Genomic DNA, 20235 nt, shown 5'->3' on the forward strand with positions numbered 1-20235 from the left:
TTCGAGGCCATCCTTCGTCACCGTGTTGACGCAAAGGTAAACTTGCTATATGGTACCTGGCCCACCGCGACGCTTTGAAACCGATTTTCAACGGAAATCCCGCCAACGTGGACTGCGATACGCTTGCTTCGGATTTTTCATTATTACTAAAAGTAGAATTTTAGCCTGAGTCGTATAGATGTCACTCTGCATGGAAGTACACACACGTAGCCCGGAGCAGCACCTCTTGTGACGCTTTTCTCGATTACACCTTTCTGGCGCTGTCTTCAGCCAAAGCGCGTTAAAACCAAGTACGCAGTGAATGCTGTTCGTCCGTTGCGAAAGAAGACTTGCCGAAAACAGCAACTTTCTAACGCAGTGTGGTTCAGTGTACAAAGATGACGTCACCATGCAGCGCTAAACTTCTGGTCGAGGCCTCCATTCCGCGTCTATATTTTCTGTACACTTTTGTGAGGCTTGTGACTGCGTCTAATATGCACTTTCACTTTACGTCCTTTGTCTTGCATTTACCCTGCCCTGTACCTTATACATACATTTGCGCTGTAAACATTCCGCGTTTTCTTTTTTTTAAATTAGCGCTTCAGCTAGCTCATTTGCTTGCATTAATGTTCGCGCAAATCCCCCTGCCCCGCTGGTCGTAGATAAAAACGAATAAGAAACGCTCTTCGAGTTGAGTGCACTGAGCTCTCGGCTGCTAAAGGACACCCTCACCGCTAGCCTTCTCAAGCACGCCGGCTGGCGCCAGTGACCGTTTTTAGCCACGCTGCTCGCGCCAGTGCACCGCCAGAGCGGGACGACCGTTACGTAATGCATGGAAGGTGCTTTCCGTTTTAGTTCGGGCACTTCCTGGTTTTGGGCCCTCTGGGACCGCCCACAGTCTTTCTGCTTTATATATATATTCCTTCACTGGCCCCGTAATCCACGGCATCTCGGTCCGCGGAAACCTCACTTCCGTCGTGACTCGACTGCCAGCTCGATGCAGCCTGGACACGTGGTACTAGGAAGCATCTCTCTCCCTTCATTCAGGCCGTGACAGCGAGAAGGGTGCAGCGGTATACGTAGACACCTGGCAAAGAATACGTCTTCGCCCGCTCGTTCGGCCTGACGGGCGGTCGTCGTGAAGGGTTGGCGCACAACTGAGCAAGCTTGGGGTTCGCGCCAAGCTGGGCGCGAAACCTTTTAAATGCGAAGCATTTCTTGGCGAACACTTGTCACAGTACAGTATCTATCCAGCCGCCTACATCTTTGTGCTCCCATGGTGGTTTCGTTAACTTGGTATGTATCAAAAATGGCATAGTATGACAATAGTGTATGACGAACATAAGTGATCAGTCATGATGTGAATGTCATGACATGCGTGTTATGTAGGTCATGAAACAGCCGCCTACGTCTTGGTATGTACGAAAATGGCATAGTATGAAAGCAGTATAACGAACACAAATGATCGGGTCATGACATGTATTTATTTACATGCGTGTCATGTAGGTCATGAAACAGCCGCCTACGTCTTGGCGCTCTCAAGGTCTTTTCGTTAACTTGGTAGGCTCTCCGCACGCTACTTCACATAACATCGGTTGCCACAAGACGTGAGATCTGCGTGCTTTTCTTTTTTCCGCGCACGTACATTTTTTGTCGTTGCGACGCGGGGTGTGTCTTGTAGCCATCTCTTATCTCTTCGATGGCCCATCGTTTTCCTCCTTCCCTTCGCCGATTAATTCGCCCTCTTGCGACTTATCTTTAGCTGTGGCCTCAACACATGCATGGTCCATACCCACGAAGGACATTGCGCAAAATAACATATTGCGCAAGTTAAGCATCACATGATTTTCATACGGCCTGCTGCCCAAAAGATGATGAGGTACTTCACGGTCGGCACCTCTAGCAGCGTAACGTTAAAATAGACTTCAATGAGCTCATGCAGTGCACCTATAATAAACCTGTGGCTGGTAGCCGATGCAGAAAACTAAAGTAATGCTTAACAGTCTCGGAAGAGAACAGCAATTTACATTAGGCAGCGAGGCACTGGAAGTCGTAAGGGAATACATCTACTTAGGGCAGGTAGTGACGGCGGATCCGGATCATGAGACGGAAATAATCAGAAGAATAAGAATGGGCTGGGGTGCGTTTGGCAGGCATTCTCAGATCATGAACAGCAGGTTGCCATTATCCCTCAAGAGAAAAGTATATAATAGCTCTGTCTTACCAGTACTCACCTACGGGGCAGAAACCTGGAGGCTTACGAAAAGGGTTCTACTTAAATTGAGGACGTCGCAACGAGCTATGGAAAGAAGAATGATAGGTGTAACGTTAAGTGGAAGCTTTAGCTCGGGTGCTCCTATCTAAATACATGTAAAAGGAGAATTCGTTTTTCTCGGCAACCACTGCACCAAATTTGACGGGGTTTGCTGCATTTAAAAGAAAAGCTTAAAATCTAGTGACTGTTGGTTTCGAATTTTCGATTTAGGTCGTCAAATTTTTATAAAAATTTGGCGAAAAACGCAAATTTTCAGAAAACGAAACTATCAAGTTTACAATCCTGTAACTCAGCAAGAAAAAATGATATCGCAATTCTGTGAAATGTACCTGATAGCCCATCTAAATCGAACAAAATTGATATGTTACACATGAACCTCAAAAAATGGAGTGATGTGTAATTACAACTTTTGCAGAACCTTTGTAAACAACGTAACAAATTCACGTAAGAGGTAAACTGACAAATAAAATTTGTCCGCTTTGAATGGTCTAATGGATGCCGTTAACAGAATCGCGATATATGTTCTTGATGCAGAGCTATTAGCTTGTAAACTTCGTTCTTCTATTTTTTTCAAACATTTGAATTTTATAAAATCCTTTTAACAAAATTCAAGCCCTAAATCAAAATTCCGCTTCCAACAGTCACTAGAATTTAACTTTCTCTCTCAAATGCAACAAATTTCATTAAAATCGGGCCAGGGGTTATCTCAGAAAAACGTTTTTGCGTTTTTACATGTATTTGAATAGGCCGCGTCGGAGTTGGGCCCGAGCTAAAGCTTCCTCTTAAGGGATAAGAAAAGGGCAGATTGGGTGAGGGAACAAGCGCGAGTTAATGACATCTTAGTTGAAATCAAGAAAAAGAAATGGGCATGGGCAGGACATGTAATGAGGAGGGAAGATAACCGATGGTCATTAAGGGTTATGGAATGGATTCCAAGGGAAGGTGAGCGTAGCAGAGGGCGGCAGAAGGTTAGGTGGGCGGATGAGATTAAGAAGTTTGCAGGCACGGCAAGGCCACAATTAGTACATGACCGGGGTTGTTGGAGAAGTATGGGAGAGGCCTTTGCCCTGCAGTGGGCGTAACCAGGTTGATGATGATGATGATGGTAGCCGATACGCGCGATAAAGTTGGTTGGTTGGTTCGTCGTCCATCAATGAAATGGCGCAACACGCACTGAGGCATCGGCCATGAATTGGGCAGTGCAAGCTTAAATAAGAAAGATAATAATCTAAGCTTATAGAGATTACTAGTCAGGTGTTCTCTTCGTCGTCGTCGTCCATTATTCATCCAGGAAGACCACTCGCGCGCCAAGGCGCAAAGCACGAGCCGTGCGCCCATCCCGCCGGCGGAAGCGACGAATTGGGCGCGTGCCGGCGGAAAGCTGGTCGGTCGTTCGGCACGTGAATCGAGCTTTCGTCTTGCCTGTAGGTGTCCCGACCCGACGACTCCGGTCGCCGCGAGACCGGCCCCTCGGGCAATCAAAAAAACCAGACGACGAGGAAGTAGTCATCGTCGCGTCGAGTGTTCGTGCCGAGCAGTCGCAACAGCCGGGGCCTTTCGGTCGACACCGACTTCGCTGGGCAAACCCCGCGAAAAGGGATGCTTCGGCGGAACCTTCGGCCGGCGGGGCGCCGGTAGTGCGTCTTTCCCCGCCCTGCAAGCCGCGTGCGAGAGTGTGCAGCCTGTAGCCGGCGGTGGCAGTAGGTCGTCGTGCTTCCCGGCCGCTCATCGGGCTCCCCTTCTTCTCCGCCGGCGGCCAGTTGCGGCGGAAAGGCTGCCGTCGGATTTATTTTGTTGCGTTGCGCGTGGAGAGGGGGTGGACGCATTCGGCGCGCTTCGCTCGGGGCCTCGGCGGCAGACTTTGAGTGACTTGGAGTGGAGCGTGAGTGAGCGAGGCGGGCAGGAGGGCAGAGCGGCGCAAGCCGCGAAATACGAAGATGTCGCTGAGCAAGTTCCTGTGCGCGTCGGTGCCGTACAACTGCTACGAGATCGGGCACACGTGGACGCCGCACTGCAGCCAGGCCTGCTTCGACGTCTGGTACAACACCTTCACCCGAGCGGTCAAGCTGTACGGAGTCCTCTATCTGGTGAGTCTGGCTGGCGCGCGAGTCGGTTTGGGATGAACTACGACGGCGCCTTTGCCTCTTCAGCTTCCGTGGCATTTCTCTCTCGGAATGTTTCGCGTTTATACATTGGGCGTACGCGAGAAATTTACTGTCGGCTGAGTTACGTCGAAGAGTGTTCGACCGCTGGCGCTCAGCTGTTTCGTCGGAACGCGACAGCACTGGACGGTCTCGCTTAGAGTGAGCGAAACAGATGAAATTTGCACGTGCATCCAATGTCTGTCGGACGTTTCGAAGCCGTCGCGCGAGTGTTTGGCCCTGCCGATGTGTCGCATACGGGGACGTTCGCTGAACTGTCGAGGCTACAAAGACGAGAGCAACAGTGTTTCTTACTTTCGTGACCCGGTCGGGGCTGTGGGTGAACGAACGCTTCAGACCGATTTCACGGGTCTCTCTGCACCACCGCTGCCACCAAGCACGCCGGTTGTGGTGGCCTTCAGTGGACGACGGGGCAGCCATGGCTAGAAGCGTCTTGTACGAGTACCATGAAATACCAGCTTTACCCACGATATCAAAAAAGCAGCGAGGTGAGAATAGAAAAAAACATATTCTTCAATAGAAGCTGGGGGCGTGTCCACCGAACACTAATAGAAGTAGTGTTCGGTGGACACGCCCCCAACTTCCCATTAAAGTTCACTGGAAGAAATCGTTATGGCATTGCCTTTGGCATTCCCTTCGAAGTTGCTTCGAGCCCAAGTACAGCGGGAAAACGCCGAGGACTGCTTTTATAATGGTGCCGGCTGCGCATACGTTCTGTACGCGGTTATATGTATCTAAGCGATGACACTCAATCACTGCAGCTGCTTTGCTTTACTGGTGGTCCAGGTTCGGCATCTACGTTACTTACCACTGACAGTACAAAGCACCTCTGTAACTTCGTCTTCTCGACATCACGCAGATCTATCGGATGCGCCTTGCATTTGCGGGGAGTGACTCACCGTGCCCAGTTCTGACAGTCAATAGCAGAGCGACGTTTTAATCTTAGCTGTTCTGCGCCCCCCCCCTCAAAAAAATGAAATTAATGTCTGTTGTCATCATGACTACATTAGCACTGTCGTCACCATGTTGATATTTAACTGAAAGAATGACCCGAGCTGTCATAATAACGGCAAGAAAATAGTGGCATGAAGGTCTTACCGAGTCCAACGCTAAGCGATAACGTTTGCGGGCAAAAATTTGTTTTTATCTAGTAAAATCAACTTGAATGCATTCCTCTTACGTTATTCTCGTAAGACAGTGGCCGCAGCGACCACGATGACTTGCGATTCCTTTACTCTCAGCTAATGCACACGTGCGGTTCTTACGAGGAACGCGCGATACAATGTATGTTGAGCGCTCGAAGCAGTTATGAAATGCTCGCTGGAAAATACGTAAACGCTAAGCTTTGGGTCGATCAGCTGCCACGTGCTTGTGGTGGAATCCAGCAAGACCATCGAAGGTTTTCAAAATATACAGGTTCTTTTTTCCTTTCTTTTTTTTTCTTTTTGAGGCCATACAGATATTTTGCAACAGCGTAGCGAACTTGGCGTTTTTGTAGACAGGTTCCTCGGCGAGGCGGACATACTTTGCCGCTAATGAAGTATCGGAAAGCTAATTATCAAAAAAAATTATTTTGTTATTAAAATACCGAATGCGGTACTTAAAACAGAAATGTGCCTTTTTGTAGACCCCTTTATACGGACTGTATTTACAGCTTTATACTTACCCACCCGCCGTGGTTGCTCAGTGGCTATGGTGTTGGGCTGCTGAGCACGAGGTCGCGGGATGGAATCGCGGCCACGGCGGCCGCATTTCGATGGGGGCGAAATGCGAAAACACCCGTGTACTTAGATTTATGTGCACGTTAAAGAACCCCGGGTAGTCAAAATTTCCGGGGTCCTCCACTATGGCGTGCCTCGTAATCAGAAAGTAGTTTTAGCACGTAACACCCATAATTTTTTTAGCTTTATACTTCTATATATATTCTTGAAGGAAAGATAGTATAGGTCTGGGTATCGTTTTACTAGGAGAATATGCAGATGCGTGGCATACATGTGAAAGGAAACATTTCTTTACTAACGTTTCGGCCGAGGCCCGACAGAAACATTAGTAAAGAATTAATTTTCAAAGGTTTGCCACCTGCATATATATTTTTTTAATATCAAGTCATCACATTTCCGTCCTCTGCGAAAGCTGTTGTGTTCACGGAAGTGCCACGAGGTTATTGAGCTTAACACCAGGGAAGTGCCGCGCGCCATGACAGTGTTCTTGTCGCTGCTGGAGTCAGCAGATGCTTCCTCGGGAACCAAGAAAGTCCTTCGAAGTCTGCTAATTATAAAGTCATTCAAGCAGCTGAAACCGATCGTTCAAACGGAGGCTAAATTAGTTACGCGGAAGCAACTTAACCTCTGTATAGACGCATGACCAGTCGCTCTCAGTGTTTATGGCGTCGTTTTGCTGCTGAGCACGAGGTCGCAGGTTCGAATCCCGGCCGCTGCCACCGCATTAAGGTATGGGAACAATGCAAGGACGCTCGAGCGCTTATGTTTTCGTACATTTCCAAGAACCGTGGTCGAAATCAGTTTGGAGCCCTCCACTATACCGTATCTTTCATGGCCATGATTCTTTAGGATCATAACCATCAGTCGGTCAATCGATAAATTTCCTCAGTGGTTGCAAAATGCATTGCAAAAGCGGGAGCAGAATTCTGCTCGGTGTTGTAGGTGACTGAAGTTTACAAAAGTTCGAGAGTTAATAATGGTAAGGCAAGTTCAAAGATATGTATATTTATATGGAAGCTAGTGAGCAACGGTAAGCTGTGGAACGAGTTAAACAACTAAGTTACATGAAGGGCTATATAGACAGTTTGGGAGCGAGGTCTGGGCGGCGTATTATTTCGTTCCTTGAACGCAAACAAAAGTTTGCGGAGTATTCAGCCGAAAAAAGAAAAGTGACATTGAATCGTTAAGCAAGGTACCGAGGTACGACCGACTCGCCCAACGACATGCACTGGTTGCACAGAAGCTTTGCGCCGCTTGTAAACCAAGAATGTGCTTCCATTTTTAAGTCGATCAATAAAAAACGTTACTGTTCGTTACGTTCGGGTTGTCGGGTTCGGGTGTTGTCGCGTGATGTTTCCCGCCCGCTTCGCAGTGGGCCGCAAGTGTGTGTTTTGACCGTTACACCGGTCAAAACACGCGCAGGAGGGGGGAGAGTAAGAGCTCATCTCTAATGATCTTCGCGAGCCATTCCCGTTCAGCTTCCGATGAGCGACCGGAACGAGAAATGAGGGGGGAAAAGAAAGAAAAAGAAAAATGCCCGCGCGAAGCGAGCCGACGACGAAAACGGGGTCACCTGCGCCGCACCATGGCCGGCTTGCGGGAAGGAAGAGCACGCATCGAGACGCACCCAAAAGTGGCTCTTGACCTTGGTCGCTCATGTGCGCCGTCATGCCTGAAGAAGCATCCTGGTTCCCGGCCGTGGGAGCCCCGCCGGAATGCGTGCATGGTATATAGCAGGTACACGCTTACGCGTTCCCGGACCGTGCCGTGATTTCCAATGCGTAAGCCGCTCGCCTTTGCGTCGTGTCCGATTCGACATACTGCCGGCGTTTCCTCAAGTGGCAGCGGTCACCTTGAACTTCACCATGGTCATGCCTTACGTGTTTCGTAGTGTAACGTGCAGCGTGAAACGATACACTCTCCTATCCTCGCTTCACTTAGGCTCCAGCTATAAGTGGAACATTCTTTTTGCAAATATTTCCGGCTTAGTTAAATGCAACGGCGTTCCACATAAAATCAAACATAGCGTTCTAAATGTTAACTTCTTGCTTTTAGTTGCACATAACAAATTTGTGGAGTTGAGTTTCAGTGAAATAGCCAGTGTGATCTGGAACAATGTTCTATACATTCCCGTGCGTGTTACTGCAGGAACATTCTGCATCACACCTGTAACAGGAACCATGTATAAGCATATGGGACATCATCCCATTGATTCAACTGGCTGTGTAGTCATCTGAACACGGTATTCCTGCACGGGCGTGTCAGTCATGACACCGCATTGCCCCTCGTGCGCTCATGTTAATATCAGTACTAAAGTCAAAGATAATCCGAGTTATGAGAAGGCGATAACAAAAAGTCGCAATTTCGCATGAAAGGCGAAGCGTCGATTGCGATAGCAAATTAGTAAACAGCTATACGACGTAAGGATAGTAGTTTTATCCGCTGTATAAAGTTGTAAGCATAGGCATACTAACTAAATTAACAAGCGTGATGCCACGCGCGCACAAGCAAACATGAACACAGCTCAATCGATGACCGCTCGCTGTCAAACCACTGTGAGGAAATGCGGCAGCAGCAGCGAGCGAATTGACCTTCGTGCTGCCTCCGGCATCAAGGCCAACTATACAGCACACGCGAAACCATGAGCACTCGGCGCACTTTGTCCCCATCGCAGATCGCTTTCAAGATAGGGCCCGCGCTGCTGCGCCACATGCAGAAGCCACTTGCAGAACCTCCTCCCTCCCCTACGTGCCAGAGATACTAACGTTCGTAGCGACAGCAACGAGCGACAGGTTCTGCCATCGCGGAGGGCGATCCGCCGCTGTCGCTTGCCGCGTCGCCAGTTTTGTCGCCCGGAAGTTCACGAGGCGACTTCCGCGGGGACAGCATGATTGCGTAACATGATGATAGCGAGATGGTAGCGACCAGTCCGCCCGCTCCGATCTAAATTTGCTCTTGCAACTTTCTGACATGACAGCTAAAAACAAATAGTAAATTCAGCCATCGCTTCTTCTTAACTCCGCTGAGGACAAAGTGTACCGGCGCTGTCTTGCCGTTATGATTGAGATCGGTTGTTTGTTTTCACGCTGTTGGACCTTTTTGTCACCAAATGTCGCTATGGCATTTCACGTTGGACATGCTGGAATGAAAAGCGTGTGCAGCATACCTGGGCCGGTACTTTGTAGCGATGTCTTCACCGATGCTAATGCCTTTCGGCGCCTATAAATGGCCGTGTTCGATGCTCCGGCCGCCCTGGGCGGAGCGTCGCTTGGGCTATCAGGAAGTGAAAAACGCCGAAAGGCATTATCATCGGGAAGAAGCATCGCTAGAAAATCGCGGCCCTGATTGACGCAATCAGGCTACTCGCGGACAACTTTCTGTGGCTATGAAGGAAAAGCTACGGGGTCGCAGCTTCTGCACATGTGTTACCGCGCCAAGTTGTCCGTTATTAGCCCCGAGAAAGAGGAATGGCGCCCTCTCGCGAGTGACGTCACGGCCAGGACGCCGCTCGCTCCGGCTCGCTCGGCTGCCGCGCGCGCTCGTTCCCTTCGTGTATGCTTGGGTATAGGTGGCTCGAGCCGTACGTATTGAAGAATAAGTCGGCTTCTTTCAGCTGACATACCTTAACCACAGTTTCTTCTTCAAAAGCGTGTGAGTCGAGAAATTTTGCGGCTTGGATATCGCAAGCTAAGTGGCGTTAAAGGGGTCTATAGATACTAGGTTTTGCAATGCATATATGCGCCGTGTCTATCGGTAAATATTGACTAAAAAAAAATATCTGCAAATTCGACGCGCGAAGTTGTGTATGATGCTTCGCTAAACACTTAACATTCCTTTAGTATTTAGCTATGAGAGGTATTGCATTTTACGTGGAAGAAAAATTTGGTAATTGGCGTCAACATGTTATCCGATGTTAGAAAGACACTGCCCAACGAAGCTGTCATCATGATTCTTATTACTATGGTGTGTTGTTCTATTCAAATATGGCCATTCATTAATGCGTAAAAAAATAGATAGGCGCGCATTTCTTATGAAAATGTTTGCTGCTACTTTCATCCCCCTCTGAAACAGGCCTCCAAAAAACGAATTGCTCATGGCTGCTAACAAGACGGCGTGTCATGTAGAGTATTTACATAGTTAATTCACAAACACCATAGTAGCAATCAGAAAAGTTTCGTTGTTTAGATCGACAGCCACTCAATTGAAAGTGATGAAATGTATCATAGTGGCCCTCAGTAGCCTTTATCGACAATATGGCACACCCCTGATCACGTAACGGTAGCAATCGACTGTCCGTATGGCGAGGCACGCTATGTTCGCGAAACCCATCAGTTCACTTCAACTTCGAATTAAAACCATAAAGCATTTTTTTACAGCGCCAACTGGAATGGCTAAAGTATTCTCGAGCTACTACTACGCAGCTTAGATTGCCTACAAAAGGAAAATTCAAGCACCTTTTGTCTCACCATGTCTCGATCCAGCGTTATTTAATTATACAAACGGATAACTATTCGCTTCGTCGGTACTTAAAAGAGAACCTTGCAGGCTAATTTAAGTTTGCTCCAATCCAATCGCAAACATTCATAAAGAAAGCACCACAAGCCTTGCATATACTTTCACTTGATTTCTGACCCTCCACAGGGGGAATTTCGATATCTTCAATATGTCCCATACTACTAGTCATTGACGCTTCGACTGCTTTCTGGCTGCAGCTATGTGGTCCAGCAGGCATACTTCACTAAAAAAATTGGGCCGAGCAGCCTGTGTCAGTTTGCCAAACAGATTCGTCATGTACATTCCTCAAGCAACAAGCATCAGTAAATTTCTCAAGTGAGTTTGATTTGATTTGATTTATTAATTTCCATTTACACACACACATGTACAGAGGAGTGGTAAATGGAGGTGGATGAGGGAAAAAAGCCGCACAGACGCGGCTTGAGGTAATCTCACCCTCTTAGGTACAATATGGCTGCATGGGGTAACACATCAAGCGCCATATAAATTACATTTATATAGTGGCCATAAAATATTGCAGTTATACAATATATGAAAGCACAGTGAAATATTTCCACGATAACAATGCAAAACACACTGCGGCATTGAAATAAATGATATACACTTGGTAACATTGACAAAAAAAGAGGAACATAACATGCATTATTAATCATTAACAAACGCGCTCTAAAGAGGTGAGTTGAACGTGTAGCACGGAAAAGGGAATATATATTGGTACATTCCTATTTGTACTCTGTAAATAGCTGTAAGCCTTCATTAACTTTACTTCAAATTTCCGCCGCTTAAAAAAAATAAACACGTGAAGAACCGCCTAATGTTGACAAGCAGTTAAAGAAGCAAGTGAGGCGTGTAGAATCTAAGCTCCAGTATTAGTTAAGTCACCGTGCTACTGCCCAGCGTTTCTGTGAGGAAATGCAAAAATTCGATATTATACCATGAACTACTCGTCGTGGGCAAACCTGTTTTAGCGGAATAAAATCAACGTGACTGCTGTAGAAGTCATATATAGCCAGCTTTGTGTGACATACTTGTTGCATCGCGGCAAGTATGGTATCATAACTGGATTCTTATAGGCTATGCTATTGCGATTGTCTATCCGCGTATGAAAAACCCGCAATGGGCTGGTCTGCGTCGCTTCGGCTGGCACTGTAGCGTTGCCTTCGAGAGCTGCATTGTTGTCTAAGAAATTAGCTCTTTGAATAAATGTTCGCAAAGGAAGACGTCGTAAAAATATATTTGAGACGACCACCATAAGTATACAAGCAGAGAGAACGAGGGCGAACAAACGAAAACACCGCAGAAAGCGCCCGTACAACGCACGAACTGTAGCAGACGACAGGCGCGAGTCCGTGCCCTGACGTCACGCGAGCGGCGCTCGCAGCGCCGCTCGTGTTCGTTCTCGGGGCTAATAGCGTTTGACAGCGCTTTTGGTTTTTCGTTGCTCGCAAGGGACGCTCAATTACCCACTTTCCACGTGCGCAGGTTTCGCGTTTCCCCAGACGCGGAAGGGAAAGCTGCAAAATAAGCAAACTTTCACACTAAGTGGTGTGTTCTGTCTTATTTAGCTGTTGCTAATAAGGTGTTTGTTTTTTCTTCTCCAGCCTAAACTAACGTGGATTGAAACGCGGGACTCTCTTCAGAAGCTCTCCCACTTGTGCGCGCTTTGCCTCCGTAGCGTTCCTTTCATGGTCACAGAAAGTTGTCCGCGAGTGTAGATGACTATTTGTCACCGCCTTGATTCAAAGGGGATGCCAGTAAATCATCTTGCGGCATGGAGTGGATTTCCACTGTCCATGACAGCATATTAAAGCTAAATCCAGTACACCGTCGTTTAACCATTGACCTCGTGGTACGTTTGAGACTGTGCAAGCGTGCCATAGTATTTATTCGGACTACACCGTAAATATAGCTGCCGCCACTTCTTTCGCGATGTCGCGTCCACGTGGTTACCCGACGCCGCGACGCGACACGGTGTGCCCCTGTCGCGTCCCTTGTCGCATGAATATCGCGTGCATGTGGTTGCCGCTTAAGGCGTTAAAAAATGAAAAGCACCGTGACCGAAACATTTCGCGTGCAACGTTCGGTCTCAAAGCGATGACTGAGCACTTATAATGTACTTCCGGTCACTGTGCCGCGACTTCTGGCCGAAGCTCAGAATATCCAAGAATATTTGGGCTTCCATTTGACGAAAGTTCAGAGGAGCTATACAGCGCGTTGTTCTACCGGACATCGTGTCAAGCGCGCGCTGGATTTGAGAATTATTCAAGAACACTGCGCACTTGAAATAACGAACCATGAGTATTCTGCACGGGAGGAGCACAGTCGAATGTTCCAACTGCAGTTCTGTTGCAGCACTGGATCGTACCTAACGAAATTGGTTTAAGACAACGAAAACATTTGTGGAACACCATATAAATGATCGGAGAAGATGCGAATGTTACACGTAAATGTACCAAGCGTTGAGGGGTCGCTGTATGGACGTATATGGACGCCAGTGAGCTTTATGCTCACTGGCGCCGAATTTGTCGTGAACCACTGAATGCGTCTGTGCGGTGACTTTTAAAATTGCGAATCGACCACTTTAGTACTGTGAACTTGTTGTCGCGGTTAGAAAACGCCTGCGTTTTTTTACGGGTGCTCGCCTTCAATGACCATTGCAACCAAAGGCTATACTGAAATCAGCGTGCCTAATCAGATGATAACGCAAAACCCGACAACGCGCTTTTCCGCACACCTTGTTTGGCCCAACCAAGATGGCGAACTTCGGGCTAGAATCGAAATTAATGTGTCAACATGCGAGCTGTGTGACATCATTGCTGCCGCCCTCCGTTCCCCGCACTGTCCAAGCTTTCAATACACGCGTATCAGTTGCTATACGTTCTTGCACGAAGCGGTATATCCAAGGTTTGTGCCATCTCTGTAGTGTTATTATTCTATTGCTTGAGCTGGCAGTAGGTACCGTAAGTTTCATAATTTCATGTGGTTCTTAAGACAATGTCAATATTATTGTTTTGTAAAGTTAAGTAGGGTTGTATATGCAGGTTGCCCGGATGGAGCGCTTGACGTTGCACTTATACCTTCTCAAATGGCGTCCTCCTTATACGCCCCCTTTCTTGCTAAGGAAAGTTGCACATCAAGTTGGGACGGCTTCGTCGATTCGATGTGTGCGTGCTATATAACGCACATCTAGCTGTGTCTCTTTGAAGAATCGCGCAGGTAGCTATTACAAAAAATGGTGAGAGTAGTTACAATGTATACCGTCGAAAGCGGTTCTTTCAACATCTGATCAGCTTCAACGTTTGAACTTTCAGCGCGCTGCGCAGCTTTAGCTAAAAATACTGGTACAGTAGATCGAGTACTGCGCAGCTGCGGCTTGCCACTGGACTCCTCCGTACGGTAATATGTCTCTCGGAAGCTATAAAAATAAAACTTAGAACCTTCTCCACGACAAGGCAACAGCTCAGGTAGGGCGCACCTAAAAGAAATAAGCGGCGTGAAACCGCTTTTTTTTTTTTCTCACACATTACGAAATCGGCGAGGAACTTTCCCATCGCGTTCTCAAGATCAATTCTTGGGAGCGCCAGTTGGCCAAGACGGATCTTGAGAACTTCGCCTATTGTCGAATGGGTGTCAGCATCGGACCGAAGTTCCCGCGCCCACATTCACTCTGTACTCGCAAAAAAAAAGCAACGTAAATAAAAGACTGTGTATATGTGAGTTGCGACCAGTGAAGTGTGCGTATATGCGAGTTGTTTTTTTTTTTGTTGTTGTTGTTAGACCATCATTTAATTAGCTGCGACGGAAATCATTTTTGTGTAAGTTGCCTGTTCACAACCAACCGCCTCCACGTGGACTATGCCAGCCGCGTGGTTTGCTACCGCACACCAAGCTATACGTGACGTTGAACGTCGCGTTGAACGCGACGTTTAACGTGACGTCTAACGTGACGTCTTGTATGCTGCTCTCGGGACTGAGCAGACGACGCCGTGATGCGGAGACGCAAGGGTCACGTGCACACGTGCGATGACGCTTTTGACTCGCTCACGCCAGCTTCACATGCGGATACCCCAGTCCAGTGTCAGGCTGGGAAACGAAAGGTCCGTGCAACTCGCCTACACTTTTCGAACTATAGTTCAGCAGATAGAGGGTCTCACTATTCGTTTCGCCGGAATAATACAGTCGTCGTTTGCATATGTCTCCATTCGTTTCATCCAGTATAAGCTACAGGTTCCGTTCAAAACGGGTTCGCCGCATTCCCCGTACTTGAGGTAGGAGGCACAGTGCGGTCGGCAGTTCAATTTACACTTAAGATGAAGGCTAAATATCTTTAGACCCATAAAGTGTTCTTTTAAAACTCCGTAATCTAAAATTTCGCGGTGATAGGATGATTAATGAAAAAAGCAAAAATGGACGAACTTCTAACTGAATTTCGTGCCGACATACAAGCGCCGGTACGTCAGTGTGACGTCACCGATATCAAAATATTTCGGTTGTTTGTGGGACTTTGTGGCGTGGTAAATTTTCTCGAAGTTCGCCGAGTTCGGTCTTCGAATTCTGTAAAAATACAGTGTAGTCCATCTTTATATACCGATAAAGAAGAAAAAAAGAAAACTGGGCCCGGAGCAGACGCCGTCAAAATCTATGACGTCACGGCGAGATGGTGCAGGTGCAGCGTCGCCACTCGCCTTTCTTCTTTCGCAAAATTCGCACTCGCGCGTTCCTCAAACAGTGGACCACTCTGTACAATCGCAGAAATCGTGCAGGGTGTACAGGAAACCATTCTGTATATAGGGAAGTGGCAGTGAACTGTAAGTTCGCTGAGGATGTTTTTATATGTAAGAAGTAAGGGAGAGAACGTTCACGAACTGCGAGGTGAATCGAGTGAGTCTATTCTCTATAGACTATCGCCGCTCGGCGGCGTTGGAAGCATACGAGAACGGCGATCTGCGCTTACAGCAACTGCGCGCTATCCCTTCCACCCCTATCGCCTATACCACGAAGCACTTATGTAACACCCGTATAATGCAGCTTATAGATTCGCTTCTACCTTTTAATGGCGTCACGCACTACACAAGATTTCCACTCGAACGGTTGTGCCGGAACCTCTGAGGTGATCGCACTTCGAACGTCCGGAAGCGGAAATAGTTTATGGAAGCCACAGAGAATGCGCGGAGAGCGTAATGCCACCATATATCCATACAGCCATATATCCTGACGGGCTGTATATATATATATATAGTTCTATTGGCCGTGGATCGTTACGAGGGCCGTATATCGCCAGGGGATCTTCGACCTACGTAATTCCTATAATCCCACACGCATTATGTGCGCGGCAATCTCGTCCGGCGCCTGTCGCTGATGTGAGGCTGAAAGTTAACTGCTTCGTGCGAGCGTCAGCTCTAAAATTAGCACCGAACGTGGATCGATCACAAACTGCGGTTGCCTTTTATTGAATAAAGGGCAAACGCGGTGAGTTCGTTATTGCAGTTTTAGAGCAACATAATTTCCACTGTACTATTTTGTCTGATAACCGCCAGTCAGGATACAGTTGAAGCTCGATAGACGAACACAGATAAAGCTAATTATATATGTATAACCTTTTTGTCCCTTAAGTTTGTAACACATTCTCTCCCTGCTTCGACTATAATATATGTACTTAAAAGCAGCCCGGAGTAATCCCCCTTGCTTCGAGCGGCGCGCGCGTCTGACGTCATGAGCGATGTTCAGCCAATTTTTCCAGTACCTAATTGCAGTTCGCAGTAAGCGTTTACCGATGCGAGTAGCAGACCCAAGGATCAACTGCGTCAATGACATCCTCGTGAACCTTCCCGCCGTTTATAGTGTCTCGGGATCCGCGATGGCTGTGCGTATAGAAAAACGCTGATTACATAACGACTGCAGCATATACAATGCTATGCTGTCACGTGCTCCCCTTAGCAATAGTATACACGGGTCAGGGATTCCATTATAAAGCCGACTTTCTTCTCCGCCTACGAATGTATAAAACCGCGGTGTCGCACGAGGCACTTTCACTAGCATTCGAGGCCGATCCGCATCCAATTTCCCGATCGCGTTTGACTCTCTTCTTCAGCATCGGCAAAGGAGTCAATCGCGATGGATAAATTTGGATCCGATCTGGTTCGATTGCTATCGAAAGTACCTCGCGTCTGACACCGGCATAACTTGAAATTGAGAAGTGCAGTCCAAACTCGATGCGTTAGAATTGTCCAGTGCACTTGTAAATTTCATTTTATGCGTCTGAATTACGCATACACTTCTTTCTTTCTTTCTTTCTTTCTTTCTTTCTTTCTTTCTTTCTTTCTTTCTTTCTTTCTTTCTTTCTTTCTTTCTTTCTTTCTTTCTTTCTTTCTTTCTTTCTTTCTTTCTTTCTACTTACATAAATACATTTTCTCAGAAGTGTATATTACATTAGGCTACGACAGCACGACAACGGCGGCGGCGGCACCGACGGCGTGAATGCGCTTCGAGCGTCCGTAAAATTGCCATGGCATTAAAAGCAACTATAGTGGGATAATGCAGGAGCATTTCCATACGTTACATACGTAAGCCAGCAGAACATTTTGTTGGGCTAGTTGGTGCATAATACCAGAGTCCTTCCATGTTTTTTTGATGGAAGGACTCTGATAATACTGAAGTACTATAGCGCCAAACAGACGACACAAGCCACAAGTCGACACAAGTCGTCCGTGTCTCTTCTTCTTGTGTCGTCTGTTTGGCGCTATAGTACTTCAGTAACGTACGTAAGCGTTGCGCAATGATGCTGTCCGCGCGTGTATAAAGATATTTGCGCAAACGACTAGTTGGGACAAAGAGACAACAAGCGACCGAAAACGATGCTCGGCATATCGTGCATCTCCAGAAAGCGAGGCACATTTTTCTCGGTAGCGCAGGCATTGAAGGAGGGAGCGAAATCAGGTGAGCGTCGCCTGGGCGCAGCATGCGAGACAAGTCAAGCCGTAGACAGAAGCGGGCGTGCGTCGCCCAGTAAAGCACGCGCACACACGTGAACGGGTGTGCGTCGGCATTGACGCACGAGTCTGTTCTCTTTTCTCGGTGCTCGCTTGTTAATTCATCGTTTCCTGTCCGAGGTACATTTTTGTTTTTTTCCTTAGAGACGGCCCTCTTTGATGACGGGCTTGGGGGATCACCTCAAACTCTTTGGAGCGTTTTGTCCGCGGGCGAAACGTTTCGAGCTGCATTTCCTTACTTGTATGACGTTTCTTGCAAGTCGCATGACCCCCCTCTCTCTCTCTCTCTCTCTCTCTCTCTCTCTCTCCGGAGTTCCCTGTTCGATGTGAAACCCTTTGACTGGCGCTGAATGAATTAACTTCCTTTTGGCTACGTGACAGGAGTCGCGTGGCTCTATGCACCATCTACACGGTGCGAATCGCTTGACCGCGCGACCTTTACTTTCTTTTTCGGGATTCACGGTACATTATATTACGTAGCGGGCTTGTGACGTCTTGCAATTTGGTGTACCTGCTTACTCTTATTCGCGGCTCTTGTTTATGTGCACAGTGTGCACCATGCGTTGTCGCCGAATAAGTATACTGGAACGGGCAGTTCTGCAACAGGCTTGTTGTCCTGCATGCGGCTGTACCGTTGACCTTCTGCGGCCGAACCAGTTGAGCGCGCTGTGTTTTGTGTTACCAGGGAACACAAGCGAGCCCGCTTCCACACCCGGCTGCCGTATTCAACGGCGAACGTGGGGGTCGAAAATGAGAGTAAATAAACAAAGTAAATAAATCGAAACTTTGCGTATAGAAACTTTTTGTATATACAGAAGCCCCAGGTTGTCTAGAAGATACTTTGCAGGATCGAGCCTGCCAATACGCTGTCCTTCAAAGAGGTGTTCGTGTTTTGGGACGTAAGAACAAAATCAATCAATCAATCAATCAATCAATCAATCAATCAATCAATCAATCAATCAATCAATCAATCAATCAATCAATCAATCAATCAATCAATCAAAGCCTGCATGATAAGCCTGCATGGTAAGTTGATTAAGAGCAGAGGTGCACCTCTTAACACCTTCCGGTCCGTCGCATCGGCTGCCGTGCGAAACGCGTTGGCTTTGTCGCGCGAGCACGTGATTTGCATTGCACGTTGCAGTGAGCGCTTCTTTTCCATTCCCAGGTGGGACAGCTGGTGGGTCGTCGCCATGGCGCACGCGCCTTCATGCAGACTCTCCGGAGCACCTTCGACTCCTCCATGTTCATCAGCCAGAATTTTTTCCTCTACCTGTCGCTGGTCTGCGTCTGCAGGTAGGCCACGTGCTTTACATTCGTCTTCCTCACGTTACCCCTCTTGGCGCTCGCGAAGATATATGCTCTTCGTGGCAAGCCCACAGCGCCCTTTTAATTTTGCGTGAAAAATGGTGTTGCGTCTCGTGGGTTGCCATCGCAACGACGAGACGCAATTCGGTAGCGCCAACTCGGGAATGCTTCTTATGACCTCTTCTGGCACCGATAGAGGATTTCATTTCAATATTAACTTGTTACATATAGTCTGCGCATTTTAGCAAAGATGGCGCCAAAACAATGTCAAAAAGCTAAGAAATGTTCCAATGGTTTTGTTGAGTTTATATGTAAGGGACTTCACGCCTCAAATTTGGAGATTATTTGTGAAACAGAAAGGACAGGCGCTCTCATTTCAAATGCAGTGTACTCGCAGAAGCATGGTTATTTTGTCTTCACTCTTGCGTACATCCACGCACGCACGCAGGTACTTGCGCTCACGCAGACGCACGCTCGCCCACCGAGAGTTGAGCCAACGTGGTCAAAGTCGAGTGGTTCCCTCGTTAATATTTCCCGAGATGCTACTCGGAAAACGAAGGGGGAAGACGCGCGCGTTGATCGAGCCACTTGCGCGGTTCGGAAAGTGACGTCAATCGCCTGCAGGGAGCGCGTTCTTCACGAACGCCTTGCCACATGAGTGGATTGTTTTAGTGGTCAGGATCCGAGGCAGGTGGCGCCGGACGCGTAAATCAGGGAGGCGGGGAGAGCATGTACGCAATAGCAAGTCTATGGGGCCGCTTTCGATGTGTGCCTGATATCGATACATCTGGGATTCGCGGGGTCGAAAATGCGCTCGCTTTATCTTTTTTTTTGTTTGCGGTTGTGGTTCGCAGGTGTATAACCTTCGCATGTGTAATTATAGTATGCGCGAGGCCTGGAGGGCTTAAACAGGCAGTGCGATGCCCCTCCCCCTCTCCCCCTTCTCTGTTTCTCCGTCTCCTGAACGTCAATACTTCGCGATCCGTCATCCTCCCTTTTTGCGTCACGATGCACTCGAGCGCGTCATTTTATGCGAAAGCGGCCATTGGTGGTTTTCGAAGGGGAGAGAGAGAGAAACAACTTTATTTTGCCACTGCAGGGTAGGAAGTTAGGGCAGGTAGGCCTAGTGCCATGGCTCCCAGGTGGGTGCGGCTTCATGGGTGAATGCGCTATAAGAAAACAGAAATAACGTAGGGAGATGCCGCGTGGTCGCGCATGGTTGACAGGGATCGCGATCGTTGCATTGCATGAGCGGCCCGATGACGATCACGCCTGATGACGTGACG

At 47.9% G+C, this 20235-nt stretch overlaps 1 protein-coding gene across 2 annotated transcripts in view; it reads left to right on the plus strand.

Moving 5' to 3' along the window:
• Window positions 1-3431: 3431 nt before the first annotated feature.
• The window catches only part of LOC135905920 (transmembrane protein 135-like), a 192189-nt gene continuing 175385 nt past the window's right edge, over window positions 3432-20235 (plus strand). For both annotated transcript variants that reach the window (XM_065437038.2, XM_065437037.2), the window contains exons 1-2: window positions 3432-4341; window positions 18810-18937. In XM_065437038.2, coding sequence (XP_065293110.1) covers window positions 4192-4341; window positions 18810-18937 — 278 coding nt within the window. In that variant the 5' untranslated portion in view covers window positions 3432-4191. The remainder of the gene's footprint in view (window positions 4342-18809; window positions 18938-20235) is intronic.

Source organism: Dermacentor albipictus, chromosome 5, assembly GCF_038994185.2.
Source record: "Dermacentor albipictus isolate Rhodes 1998 colony chromosome 5, USDA_Dalb.pri_finalv2, whole genome shotgun sequence".
NCBI lineage: Eukaryota > Metazoa > Arthropoda > Arachnida > Ixodida > Ixodidae > Dermacentor > Dermacentor albipictus.